This window comes from Chelonoidis abingdonii, chromosome 1 (assembly GCF_003597395.2).
Source record: "Chelonoidis abingdonii isolate Lonesome George chromosome 1, CheloAbing_2.0, whole genome shotgun sequence".
In the NCBI taxonomy this organism is placed as follows: Eukaryota; Metazoa; Chordata; order Testudines; family Testudinidae; genus Chelonoidis; species Chelonoidis abingdonii.
Window position 1 is genome coordinate 103,434,427 of NC_133769.1, and position 14,989 is coordinate 103,449,415.

General features: G+C 45.6%; 1 protein-coding gene across 1 annotated transcript in view; it reads left to right on the forward strand.

Annotated features, from left to right (window-relative positions):
* The window catches only part of SYN3 (synapsin III), a 290,187-nt gene that overhangs the window by 264,601 nt on the left and 10,597 nt on the right, over positions 1-14,989 (forward strand). Inside the window, exons 8-10 of the mRNA XM_032786144.2 lie at positions 2,171-2,313; positions 8,497-8,571; positions 11,818-11,920. Of these exons, the coding sequence (XP_032642035.1) occupies positions 2,171-2,313; positions 8,497-8,571; positions 11,818-11,920 (321 nt within the window). The remainder of the gene's footprint in view (positions 1-2,170; positions 2,314-8,496; positions 8,572-11,817; positions 11,921-14,989) is intronic.

Consider the following 14,989-nt stretch of genomic DNA (forward strand, 5'->3'; position numbering starts at 1 on the left):
TTCCACCTTCACCCTACTGCAGGGTGGTATTTGTCTTCTCACTCGGGTCCTCTACAGAGGCCTGGGTTTGAGGGTTCTGCGGTATCGGACGGTCGAGCACGGACGCGGCTGACAGGGCGGGAGGGGGGGCCGGGAGTGGGGAGCCGCGCACCGGGGGAGGCGACCGACGACCACACCACTGGACACTGGGCCGTCACGTGCCACAGCCCGGCGCGCGGCCGGCTTGTCCAGCTTCGCAGAGTCCGTGCGGTCCGGGGGAGCGCGCGTGCTCCAGGTAGGCAGGTGAAGTGTTAGGGGGTCTTTTGCCCAAGGACCCCTACTGGAAAGTTGGGTACCAACCAGGATTTGAACCCCGGTCTCTCATATCAAAGGGCAGTCTCCCGTATCAAAGGGCAGTGCTCTTAACCACTATGCTACCCATATATACACCCACATACAGAGAACATGAAAAGGTGGGAGTTGTTCTATCGACTCTGAGAGGCTAATTAATTGGTAGAACAACTCCCACTTTTTCATGTTCTTTGTTTGTGTGTGTGTATGTGTATGTATATATATATATATATATATAGGGCTGTAGCCCACGAAAGCTTATGCTCAGATAAATTTGTTAGTCTCGAGGTAAGAGAGAGTTTCTAAGCCAGAATGTGATTGCATTTTTGTTTTCTGTTTGGAACTTACAAACTAATATAAATGAAAAAACACATCCATTGCAGGTTAGCAACAAACTTGTCATTATTCTTCTACCTACATACTCAGGGTGGCAGCTGCCTTCCCATGATTTTAGGTAGACATTTAGAATAGCTCATTCATTCTTTACAAAGAGACACCAACCACCAATGCATATATTTCCTTCAGACTGGTTTACAGAGACCCGTGGCTCTTTCCAGCCCCTTTCCACACATATATGGATTTAGTCTGTAAACTCTGGAGCTTAGGGACCATCTTTTTATTCAATGTTTGTAGAGTGCCTAGCACAATGGGGCCTCAATCCTTGATGGAGGCCTCTGGATGCTGCCGCAATACAGATAATAAATAATAATGCATGATGAAAATCACGTGTTTCCTGGATCTTATACTATAGACCTGCTTAAATTAACCCATCCATCTTCACACACTACCATTTGGGGGCATTGTAGTTGGCCAGGATTCACTGATACACCAGAGTAGATTTTTGCTAGTGCACATTCCTAAAGGCTGTGTTTGGTGACATGAAGATAGTAACATTGTCTGGGGTGTATTGGTTGACTGTTTTTTTTTTGCAGTATTGGGAGAGGAGACGTAACCTTTTTTTCTTTACCCTTTTTAGTAGCTCTTGGCAGAGATCTGATTATCCTCTATACTTAGTGATTCCTTTTTCCAGCATTTCTTTTTTGAAAGTTCCAATGTATTTCCAAAAAATAAATATAACACTGTGAAAAGCTGGTTTCCCAGAAAATTTGCAGCCCTTTGGGTATAGACCTCAAACCCCTGAGCATCTCGCCATCCCATTCCTTCTACACCTCTAGCCAACCTCCCCCACACACACTCCCATGACCTCCAGCTTGCACTGCCTGCAGTACGTGGTCTCCCCTAGGAACATCAGACTCATGGGGCTCGTGTTGTGTACGCTTCCAGCCTGGAGTCCTGTGCCAGGCCTTTGCGTGAAACTAGATAAGGGCAATGTGAAGTGTTAGGGATCTGGAGACCAGGAGTGGAAAAAAAAAGTCTCCCTTCTTTGTATCTGGTATAAATGACTATTTCCTGGTCACTCCTGATTTTCTTTTCTTGTTAGACGTTTAGTGGTAAATAGGGTAAGAGTAATTTCATGCTTGGAGTTAAGTTATGTCACAAATATATAACGAATGCTTTTTAGGAGCATTTCAGCTGTGTAACTCCCATTAAGTCTTATGGGGAAAGCCCCATGGGAACCTTTAATCATAGGTATGTGTTCTCATTACTGATCCCCCAGGGCTTGTACATCAAGGAGGGAGACATGCCAGTTAGCTAGGTATGTGTAAGGTTTGCCTAGATGAAGCATCCTTCTACCTACTGTTGTTCCCGCTTCAATCGCTCTCTCTTTATTGTTTAACTGTCATTGTGCTCTGCTATTCATCCACTGAGATGACCCCTTCTCAGAGATATTCCTGTTCTCTTTGTGCTCACCGCTCTTTGGCTGGATTGGCAATTGCAGGTAAAAGTCGAGAACCAGTATGACTTCCAGGATATGGCTAGCATGGTTGCCATGGCAAAAACCTACGCCACCACCGAGGCGTTCATCGACTCCAAGTACGACATCCGAATCCAGAAAATTGGCAGCAATTACAAAGCTTACATGTGAGTGTGTGCTCTCATAGTTGGGCTGGGGCCGGGGCGGTGGGGCGAAGGCTGTAACTGGAAAGAAACATTTTTATGAATGTTGTTTAATTAGTGTCTGCTTTGGTCAGGAATAGGTGGCTCATTTAAGTTCTTTGAAGAATAGCCCTGGTGTGCTTTCACCTCTTCCCCATGCTGATCCCTCTGCCCACAGATAGCTGCTCGCCATCAGTGCCTTGTTCCCAGGCTGTAAATCTATCTGTACCTGTCTTCAAGCTCAGCCTTGGATAGGTACCAGGAGATAAGCTTTACTCTCCTATCATTGCAGTAACTTGCTTTCTAAAAGGTCCCATCTCTTCTGACCATATATAGACAAATCCTCCATCTCTCAGCACCCTCTAGTGGGAACCATCACCACAATCTTTCTGATTCAAGTGAAATATTAAAAACAAAGGGGTAGCCTACATTACCTCATTGCATGCCCCACTTTGGCATGAGTCAGAGCCAATCCATGGAGTTATACAGTGCGACTGACCCACAGCTACCCTCCTTCAGCCCCCTGACCCAGGAAATTACTTATGCCGCTGCCGTGAGGTAACACCATCACAGTAAGAAACTGCCACTGAAAGGGTGTGGTGCTAGATTATTAGTATTTTGTCATTTCTTATTAGTATTTGTATTGCAGTAATGCCCAGGAACCCTAGTCATATGGACCCCGTCGTACTAGGCACTGTATAAACACAGAACAAAAGAGAATCTCTGCCCCTGAGAACTTACTATCTAAGTATAAGACAAGAGATAGCAAGTGGGACAGACAGACTGATGGAGGAGTAGACGGATGCAATGAGCAACACTGGTCAGTCAGCATGATAGGCAGTGATCTCAGCGCACCAGCTGCCTAACCAGGGTCAAGTTTTTTGTAGAGATTCTGGCAAAGGAGAGTTTGGAGGAGAGATTTGGAGGTGGATAATGTATTAGTTTTGTAAGTGTTTACGGGAAGCATGTCCCATGTGTGTGGGGCAGCATGGGAAAAAGCACAAAGGTGCTTGTTTGAACAGTTAGCAAGTGGGCAAAGAAGGCTGGCATCCTGGAGCAATCAGAGGTGGGAGCTGACGTCTCGAATTTGAGGGGTTAATATGGGCATACAGCATAAAGGGTAGGTGAGGACTGCGGGGGCTGCATAGATCAACACAGAACATTACATGCTGGAAGTATAGTCTCCCCAGCGGCAACTCCAGAATGAAGAGAGGCACCACCAAGTTCCATTCCATTTCTGGCCCCCTTCCCAACTAAGACTGTGTACATACCTCACAACTGCTAATTTGTTTGTCACAATGACTGTAGGAATAGTGATAAGGGTCAGAAAAGTGGCAGCTAGTGAATTCACTGTATGCTCCTGGCGGAAATTAAAAAGCACCTATCCCAAGCTCTAGTAGAATTTGACGTCAATTAAAAATAAAGTCATATAAGTAAATAAAACAGTTCATTTCTCCTCACCCCACACCAATTGACCAAGAAAAGTCAAATAATCTGGCAATCCAGAAGTACCAGCCCTTCTCAAACTGCAGAATTCTAGATAAGTATTTGGGTCTGGCAGCATGTGCTTAAGGGCATCAGATAGATGTATCATTGTCATACACTACTTATCCTAGACTAACAATAATGCTGGTGCTTTGTGTTCCCAAAACCCCAGGCTGGAGCCCCAGTGCTAACACAGTTACATGAGACAGACAATTGTATGTGCCCATTTACTTTGCAACTAGAACTGCTCAAAATCCCTGACCAGAATCCTAGCAGAGAGGCTATTAAATAAATCAGAGAGAGATCTGACTACTCCTTTCATGTGTGGGACTTCATGGGACACACAATTACTTAGTGGAAAGACAATGAGAAAAAATTAGTTTTAAATCTGACCCAGTCTATAATATTGCAATCACCTAATTTTTCTAGCAGTGATGTCTCAGGAAAAGCCTGAGTCAAATGACTCAGAAAAGAGGTTTAAAATGTTCTTTAAAATTCCCCACCACATTGACCTACCTTGTGTAATCAGGGAGCAGAAACAATACCATGTGACAAATGTGAACAATCACATTACTAGCCCATCCCACACGGGAGCAAATTTGCAAGCAATTGTTTGCTAAATAAAATTGTTTCCCAAATAAAATTGTTTCCCATGAAACATTTGTCGAACAGTTACAAATAGGGAAGAAATCAGTGAAAATCAAAGCCAGTTCATGAAAAGAGAAAAAGGCCAAATTCATTGAATGGATTGTTTGTTACAAAAGTTCCTTTGTCCTATTCATGAAGCCACTACTGGAAACGAATTTGGGATATCTGCACAGCCGGTCTCTGTTACTGATTGTTCCCTATGAAAGGTATCTGGTAATTGAGTTTATCCCAGTGCCAGACTGAAAATAGACTTTTTCTATGGGATAAACAAGTCCATTGTATGTCATATGAGAGAGGTGAAGGCATCCAGCCACTGACAATCATGGCCCTTGAAAGCATTTCAAGTTGGGCTCTCAAAAATGAAGGCATCCAAAGTCACTGGGCTCTCTGGAACATCTTGGCCTTTAAGTGTGAGAATACCAGTGTCTGCTGTAATGTCAGTCAGAGAGAGGACTCTCTTGGTCTGAGTGCAATGGAATCAGTCCTCGTGTTTTCATACTGCCTCCCACACATGCAAAAACTCAAAAGCTCACTTCCTCCTGACTGAGGACTGTGTACACAGTTCTCTCTGGAATTTGTCTACTCTCCTCCCTCTGTCAAACCCTGGATGCATACTACAGGGTGACTAGCTCCTCCTTCCCCACCTCAGATGCAAGGATACTTCCAACCCAAGACTGAGACTGAGTTCAGATTCCCATTGACTTCAGTGGGGTTACTCCAGATTTACACAGATGGTGAACACCTGCTTAGCCTATAACTAAAGCCATGCTGAAAACAAGAGATAAATAGTGTGGCAAATTGCCAGTACTGTTATGCTGGGTCCCGCACTTTCTCTTCTTTGGGGAAGGTTCAGGGCACCATTGCTTGCCTCTGAACCAGTATTTTAATTACCCCTCTAGTGTCCTTGAGGAGGGGAGAGGAGAGGTAGGGACCTAGGCCCACCCTCTTCTCCAGGTCCCAACCCAGGGGCCCTGAGGTTTGTGGTGAACCACTTGAACTAGCAGTTCCTTCCCCTGGACTACTTCCCTCTCCTGCCCTTCAGCTTGTGAAGGGGCTTCTTGCCCTCCTTCTACACAAGCCAGGTGCCCCTTACCTAGGGTTTCTTTTGGATTTCTCAGCCCACCGCAGCACTCCTCCAAACTTTCCTTTTGTTTCTCTTCAAAACTCTTCTCTTCTCCAACTCCTTCAAACTGCTCTCTGCTCCAACCAAACCTTCCTGCTCCAACTCCCACACTGTCTGACTGAAGCAGGGGTTTTTATCACATGACTGACTGCTGGTGCTCTAATTGGCTTCAGGTGCTCTAGTTAATCTATAGCAAACCTTCCTCCCCTTGCAGGGAATAAGACTCCCTGCTAACACTCTCCTGCTGCCCTCTGGCCATGCTGTATCACAATAGCAAAGTGACACATGTCTATAATTCCACTGAATGGGTTTAGGTGACCCCATAATGGTGGTGAACCAGATAAAACTCAAATGATAATTGTGCATCAGGGAAAACAACTGAAAGAAGTGGCAAAGTGGGGTGGGATGTTTACAGTGTTTTTTAAGGCTTGCAACCTGAGGGTCACTTTGGACTGCCAGCTGCTTCTGAGTACCCCAGCTTGGTAGCAGCAGTTGCCAAGAATACACCTTGCCCTCTGCACTTAACAAGAGGGTTGTACCATTTTCTTTGAGACCTCGCTCCTGATGTTCATGCTCTTGTCCTCTTGCAGTTGAATGGCTGCCGTGGAGCCAGAAACTGAGCTACAGTAGAATGGAATGGCCCAGTTATGAAGTGGTGGTTCACACAGTGAGCATATTACACCAGTGCTTCATGATTCACATTGTCTAGTAGTTCATTTGCAGGTTAAATTTAAGGTGTTGGCCTTGACCTATAAAGCCCTACATGGTCTGGATCCCTTTTATTCGAGAGGCCACTTTTTTTTGTTTGACTGCCATGGCAGTTAGGGCCATTGGAGGCATTCAAGCCAAAAGCCTCTGGTATAAACAGTAGAGGTCTGGTGGCAGGGCCTTCTCAATGAGGAGCCCTTGGCTCTCAAATTCACTTTCTACCTTGGTTTGCCAAAGTCTTAATTTGGTGCCATGCTGCAAGACTGACCTGCTCTCCCATGCTGGGAAGGGAGTGGATTTCATGAAGGTGTGGTGGAGCTTATGTTAATGGTCAGGACAGCTTTTGAGAAAGTCTCTTTTTAAGATGGTTTAGATGTATTTTATATTTGACTGAAACTTTTACTATGTTCTACATGAAGCATCTGGACTAGAACATCAGATTGGGTCAAACAAACAAATAGATAAACCAACCACTGCAGCAAAGCTGCACTCTCTGGAGCTCCCCCACATGGAATTTCCATGTATACCTGCTTTTTTGATGGGGTATCTGTTTACATATTCCAAATACTTCTTTTCAATGCTGATATTCCATCATTGTGTTACTAATCTGAATCTGGGAGTTCTCATCACTGATGAGATTTTGGATGTCGTCAATCACTACAGGGCAATTTTCTGAACCCATGTATTACAAATAAAGAGCCGTTCCTACTGAAAAGCTGGGAAACACAACCCCAGAAAGGAGCATAACTTAGGGAGACAGAAGGAAAGAGAGGCTGAGAGTTGAACACTGTCCTTTGGTAATGGAAAAGGCTCAGAAACCTCAAAGAGGGAGGATTCTGTTGCTTAAAGAAAAGGTCAGGAAGGTGAATAGTTTTGATAATAGGACAGGAGGGTTTGTGTTTGTGATTACCAGTAGTACAGCATGTGATAATATCTTACAAATAATACAGCACTTTCCTCCCCAGATACTAGTCTAAACCATACTCAGGAATCACTTCACTCTTTCTGAGATGGATCCCAGGAGCCATTTAACAGTTTGCAGCACCAGTACATATTAGGTTAGAGCAGAAAAGGAAGAAAGAGGCCATGTCTATTTGAAACATTTCTCGGGAAATTTTAGGTGGGCAAAATGTAATGACCCAACTTTGCATTTAGCCTGCACACCAGATTTAACACCTCTGCTCTTGTGAAAAGTGCCTTGTGATCTTTAATGACCAAAAATGATCAGGACTTTTCTATATTTCATTGAAAAGTTTATGTCAGCAGCAATCAGCATTTCCCAGCACCGTGCTGCTACATTGGCTCATGACTGATGCAGAAAAAAGAGTGCCACTCACTGAATCACCATGCATGCTTTCTGCAGCATAGGAGTGTTTCATAGGTGTATCAAACACACTGATGGGATAATATCTTACAACTAATACAGCACTTTCCTCCCCAGATACTAGTCGAACCCATACTCAGGAATCCTGTGAGATCTGGCAGAACTACAGCACTAGGTGCTGTCATTGCAGGCTGTGTAAAGTCTGCCTTCTTCCTAAGTGCAAAGAAATGAACTAGCCCGACACTTGACAGACAAGTACAGAGCGCAGAATTTGCCAGCAGCAGCATCTTCTGTTGAAATTCACAGCCAGTTACAAGGAAGGAGATTTGGAGCATTTTACAACTCTAAAAAACCTTTGGGAGAAGTTGGCGGGTGGGTCCCAGAGCAGGTGGGCCCTTGAGATTAAAAAAGAGGGCACAGACAGTCAGACTTTCCAGGCCACCACTACAATAGAAGCCTATCTCAGAGGTAAGTTCATATCTGACTTTTATGGATCTTTTCAGTCACATCTTTGCCAGGAGAATTACATATGCTTAGATTCTACAATGCAGAGCATAAGGTTAATTATCCCAGAGGTGTTTTACAGTCATCTCAGCTTTTCAGGATCTGATGTCTAAAAGGAGAAAAGTGTTCACAAGGCCACTACACATCACCCACACAGCTGCAGACAAAAGATGCATTGAGGTTCTTAGTTCCTTGCTCCTAGTTTGAGTCTTTCATTTACTGGATGATCAGAATTTGTTGGGAGCACTGGGGACTGTAGGACTGGAAAGAACACCCTGCTGGATCACCCATGTTCCCCACACACATTGAGTAGGGTGTGAAAACTGCCTCTTTGGAGGGGTTAGTTTGTAATCCTGTGATTGGTTTGTTTTCCCAGGAGGACATCCATCTCTGGGAACTGGAAGGCAAATACAGGTTCTGCCATGCTGGAGCAGATCGCAATGACAGAGAGGTAAGGAAGAGAAGGGGCTTTCAAAAAAGAAAGAACAAAGCTGATACTGAAGCTGCAGCATGACTTAAGCACATGCTTAAAGTTAAGTGTGCTTAAGTGCTTTGCTGAATAGGGGTGAAGGTAAGCACATGCTTAAATACTTTGCTGAATTGGGGCAAAAATAAGGGGTTAATAGTGCTGGCTAAATCCAGGTATTATGGTGACAAATCGAATGCAAATTTAACTCCCCTACAAACACATGCATAAGTATATACAGGTTGGCCACTGTGCTTATTTCTAACCTACAGCACCTCTGCTATTCCTATCCCGATTGTTCCCATGCTTCTGAGTGCTCACCAGGAGCAGCCTCTGCTATTCCACCTCTGGGCATCTGAAAATTCTGCCTCTCAGAAGAAAAGGTGGTTGATATGGACAAATGTCCATTAATAAACTTGGTGAGACCACCAGCCCCATTTCATTTGTGTCTTAGCCTGGATTTTGAACCCAGACACCCTCAAGCCTCCCTCCAGAATATATGTGGCTCCCAAGAAGCTGCCCTGTGATATATAACCAGCATCCAGTTGCTGCTGCACATGAGTGGGCCTTGCAGCGCTTAGTGCATTAGCTTGGGCATCCTGCTTGATTCACAGAGTTAATCCCCAGTGTAAACAGCGCATTCCTGCTGCCTTCCTCCTCCACACAAACCCAGGGTGGGAAAGAGCCTGCATACTGGAGTGAATTTATTGTGACTTTACAAGTTTCATAACTGTGCAGATGATGGGGGCTGAAATAGCCTCCTATTCCAGAGAAGAGGAACAAAACTTATTAAAAGGTCTATATAATATGACCTATGAGAGAAGACTGAAAAAACTGGGTTTATTTAGTGTGGGGAAGAGAAGTCTGAGAGGGAACATGATAACAGGTTTCAAGTAAAAGTAAAAGGTTGTTACAAGGAGAAGAGAGAAAAATTGTTCTTCTTAACCTCTGAGGATAGGACAAGAAGCAATGGGCTTAAATTGCAGCAAGGAAGGTTTAGGTTGGACATTAGGAAAACTTTTTAACTGTCAGAGTGGTTAAGCACTAAAATAAATTGCCTACGGAGGTTGTAGAATCTCCATTATTGGAGATTTTTAAGAGCAGGTTAGACAAACACATCAGGGATGGTCTAGATAATACTTAGTGTTGCCATGAATGCAGGGGACTGGACTAGATGACCTCTCGAGGTCCCTTTCAGTTCTATGATTCTATGATTACCTCCTCGGAGGGGGGGCGGTGTCTGCGCTTTGTCGCCTCATTGAGGCAGAGAGTGACAAGGAAGGATTTATTAGTTGTATATACCATTTTCTTGCCCCACCCGTATATGGCCTTGTGTTCTTGCAAGTTCATTATTAGATCATGAAGATCAAACTATAGATGCTCTGGTTGCCTTCAAGATCATAGGCTCTTTTGTCCTTCCCCATTAGGTCTGCATAGGTAGCTCTGAGATCCTCAGTGTTCTCCTGTTTCAATTTCCACCTAGTGTGAGAGTCCTGCTTGCAGATCTTCTGCTTTGAGATTTTTTGTATTGAAATGGTCAGGACTACCACACAGCTGCACAGAAAGAAAACAAGCAAAACTCATTCCCTCTCCTATTCCAATGTAGGGACAGCTGAGGGAGCATAGTCGCCATCATAATGCATCTCTTGCAATTCCCTCTCCTCTTCCAGTGCAGAGACAGCTGAGGGGGCACCCCATCGTACATGGCCTCCTGCTCCTGCCAGCTCATGTTCCCATGCTAGGACAGCTGGAAGCAGGGGCTCCCATTATATAGCTCCTCCCACTCTCACTTGGACACAGCAGCATATATGCCACAGAAGGGAAATACTTGGAAAGCGGTAATATTAAATGGATATAGGAGTGATTGGGAACAGCTTGCAGGGTGGTGATGTAGAGGAAACAAATGAAAAAGCCTGTGCAGTTTGGGGCTGTATATTCAGAGACATCATGTCACAGAACAGAGAGGTAATAGCCACTCACTATAGAGCTCCACTCTGGCTCTCCACACCTACAACATGCCAACGATCAGGCATCTCAGCATCAAAAAGTTGTCAATGGGGTGGGGGGTGGGGGAATTCAGGGAACAGCAATAAAAATTTCAGGGACTTCCTTCTGAGGAAAGATAAAATGAACTAAACATTTACAGCTTGGCTAAGTGATACATAAGTGGGGGAGATTTGAGTTGTGTGCATACCAGTGAGAGATAGAAATGATTTCAAGTGGTTCGAGGGGATATAAGTAGGAATAGGGAGTTGATACGCAATGAAGGAAAATGTAGGCGTTCATCATGCAAGATCTCCTATTTCCTCCATCGCCTGTAGAATAGAGGGAGGGGAAGTCTCATCATCGTAATTCTGAGTTTCTGTGAAGAGCATTCTATGCAATTCCAGAGGCAGAGGGTCATCATCATCATCATGTTCCCATTACGCCTCTGGCATGTAGGGCAGTGACAAAGTTCCTTGGCTTCTGTCTGTTTCTGGCAAGTCTTTCAATGGTTCCCCAGCTGTGCCTCAGGTTTTTCAGCTCAGCTTCCACAGCTCTTCACCATGTTGTTTTCAGGTGGCCTCATTTTTGCTTGCCTTCAGGTGTCCATCTTATTGCTACTCTGGTGATGGAATCCGTTTCCATGTGAAGCAAATGGCCAATCCGTCTCCAACGCCTCCTGGCAGTGATGGTGCTCAGATCCTCTTGGCTACAATGTGTCAATAGATCTTGGTTTGAGATTGTTTTGGGCCACAGGATACAAAGGATTTTTCTGAGGCAGGTTGTATGGAATGAAGACAGTTTGGACATGTCATACGTTGTCATTCCCCCGCATTCTGCACTATAAAGTAGTGTTGAAAGTACGCAGCTCTGATAAATCTTGAGTTTGGTTTTGGTGTTGTATTTTGATGATTTCCAGACTGTATTTAAGCTCCTGAAGGTGTTCCTGGCTTTACTGATTTTTTTCCGGATGTCCTGGCTTGTTCCATCATCCTGGATGATGGTGCTGCCCAAGTATATGAATTTTTCTACATTGGTGAGAAGATAATCCTCTATCCGTACTGGTGATGGTGAGGCAATATTAAAGGTCATGATATCTGTCTTATTGCGGTTGAATAAGGCAGAGGGTGAGGGGGTCTATATTTGGTGGGAGGCTGAGAAAATTAGCACCCTACTAGCATGGAGACCTTCTTTTAATCCTTGAGCAGCCAGATAATTCCCAGCCATGTGTCTGTATGGATTCTGCAGGTACAGACTCTGGGCGGACTCCTGCGCCGAGATGTTTGGAGGCCTCGATATTTGTGCTGTCAAAGCTGTCCACAGCAAAGATGGGAAGGACTATATCATTGAGGTGAGAGCTTGACTGACTGAGTTCACTTCTCCTTCATCCGAGTATGTCCACAAACACAAACCCTCCCGTGCATGCTGACATACTCAGACAGTCAGACATACTCTAAGTACACGCTTTGCCCCTTGACCCAGTCATTTTCTCCTCACGGTGACCAGCATCATTTCTACTAATGTGCCCAAGCAAGAACTAACTGTGACTTGCAACCAAATTGCCAGATTCCTGCGAATAGGCTCCTGGGTCGATATTAAGATTAGGAGTCAGACTCAGGAGTCAGTCACAAGCAGGGTGCATGTCACATAGGAACCGATGATGAACTGGATGGAACTAGAGCTGTAGGGAAGAGGACTATAAGTAGCATAAATGAGCCTCATTGTCTTCATCAGACCCTGGATGCACCCCTTAAAATGGTTTGCTTAGGCCTGAGTTTATTGTGCTAGCAGATAAGCAAGACAAGCCCCCAAGAGAGTTTGTGGGTTCCAGTCACATTAGCTGCACAAGCTGTGGTTGAGAAGACAAGCATTCAAAGTGATACCTCCCATGCCAGGGAGTTGAACAGGGGACTGGGACGAGTAACATGATCTGGATCATTGGAACAGGATGGGTCATGAAAAGCTGGCGGGAAAATCAAATTGGAAACTCAAGAGCCACTCCGGGTATCACCAAATCTGGCAGTGAGCTAGTGTCCTCTGCTCCATGTGATGCTATTGGAAGTGAGGCTCAGCATCTGTCCTGCTGTGAACTCCATCAACACAGCCCAGGCAGAGGAAGATGAGCAAAGCTGGCCTGCAGTTTCGTTCAAGGGTGCTGACACATTAGAAAGCTATGCGTGGGAGAGCACTCCCACCCACCAAGGCTTGGGATGCTGATGAGAACCACATGAGCCTTACGGCGACTGCACATTCCAGTCTTGTGCATCTCCTCTTCAGGGACCAGGGACCTGTCAGAGGTCATGTAATACAAGTGCTCTGCCAGCAATGAAAACATTAGCCTGCTTTTTCCAAGTGGCAAGAGGGATTCTGCTGTCATTCTGACTCCTCTATGTAAGTTGTCAGCAGCTTTTGGTAGAGCTGCTCCTCTTCAAACCCCATCCTAGAATAGAGCCTTTTAAACTCAACATACTTCAGCCTCTCTAGGGGGGTGGGGGGGGGTGTACACACCTGCCCATGTCTGAGGGAAGGTAAGAAGGTACACACACCTGCCTGTTTGAATGCATGGGTGCCTGTGTGTACACACACACCTTCCTGTGTGGTTTTGTATGTGGGGTGGGGAGCTTGACCCATCTGCCTTTGTGTGGGTATGTATGACCATGTGCATGTGTACATGTCTGCCTGTGGGGGGGAGGGGAGGATTTCACACGTACTTCTGTGTATGACCTCGGGATGGGGAAGGGGTTGCATATCTGCTTCCATGTTTGTGTCACTGAGTCGAGGGCACGCCCATAGACTTACACCCATTACCACATTGCACACACACACAGAAACGCACACCTGCACACACATTACACCATGATTCTACACTGACCAAAACACACGGGGTGAGGTCAGCGGTTACCAGTCAGAGAAGCCACGCTGATTTCAACTGAGCTAAGCCAAATTACACCAGCTGAGGCTCTGGCCCAGAGGTTCTGCTATGCCAGGGGTTCAGCAGGAGTTCAGATACCAGACTGATGGGTACTGTATGGGAACATGAATGGAATAGAATAGAACAAAGCAAAGCAGGCACATTTTCTACTTTATGCCAGTTCTGAGAGAGAAGCTGAGAAGTACTGTAATTACTTTCCCCTAGTCCAGTTCCTTGAGTGAGCTTTTTTTTGGCCAGAAGCTGTTGGGTTGGTTGTTTTGTGTTTTGTTTTGTTGGGCATGGAACGGAGGGGTGACAGCTCAATCAGCTGCATTTCACTTTGTAAGAAGGAAAATTTGCAGTGAAATTTTGCAAGAAATGACTCCAAAATTCGCTGAATAAATAAAAGGTAAAGATTGCACCATGGTATGGAACCAAGGAATGAATTTTCACAAAGTGAAAACTGTTCCCTGAGAAACACTCACAAAATGAAAAACAGCCAGATCTGTGTCTTGTGAGACTTGTCACCATTGCTTATGGCCAACAGGGGCTCAGATTAGGAGAGAGGAGGTTGAGCGCAGGGAAGGAGGATTATGCCATCCAGAAATCTGAAGTAATTAATATAAATTTATCTTCAACCTGTTTCCATACCTTTATTATTAGCTGAGCGCTCCATCTTTATTTACCACATGGCTTTGGGGTAGTTTCGTGGTACTTTAAGGCATCGAGTCACTTCCCTTGATTTCAGCACTCTTCACTCACGTAGAGCAGTGCTGACTTTGATTCAGCATACTTGTATTTTTTTCTCCGCACTAAGGGGCTTTGTCACTGAGTCTGGCATTTTCAGAAGGGCTCAGCACCCCCACCTGAGGCCACGTTTTCAGAAGAGTTTCACTCCTCTTTAGGCACCTGGAGGAGTGGCCAGATTTTCAGTGTTGCTCAGTGCACTGGGCAGGGGCGGCTCCAGGCACCAGCGCAGCAAGCGCGTGCCTGGGGCGGCAAGCCGCAGGGGGCAGCCTGCCGGTTGCTATGAGGGCAGCAGGCAGGTGGCTTTTGGCAGCGCGCCTGCGGGCGGTGTGCCAGTCCCGCGGCTTCGGCGGTGGGGACGCCGATGGCGCAGCACCAGCGGACCTCCCGCAGACGTGCCGCCAAAGCCACCTGACCAGCAGAGCACGCGCAGGTGCACCACCGAAAGCCACCTGACTGCTGTGCTCGGGGCGATAAAAAACATAGAGCCACCCTTGGCATTGGGTGTCTGTTGGGGGTCGTGCACTTGAAAATCTGGCCCGTTTGTAATCTAAAATAACTCCACAATGATGAGTCATTTTACAGATGGCAGGGGGTGGGGGTGAGTAAAATGATCCACGAAACTAAAGAGTAATCAAAATTGTATTGACTTCATGTTTTTTATTCTTCTCTCATGGCCAGCAGTGCCACATCTATTGTTATCATAGAGCTCCGTGGATCTAGCCACACGCACAACAAGGACTCTACTGCTCTGTGTGATGG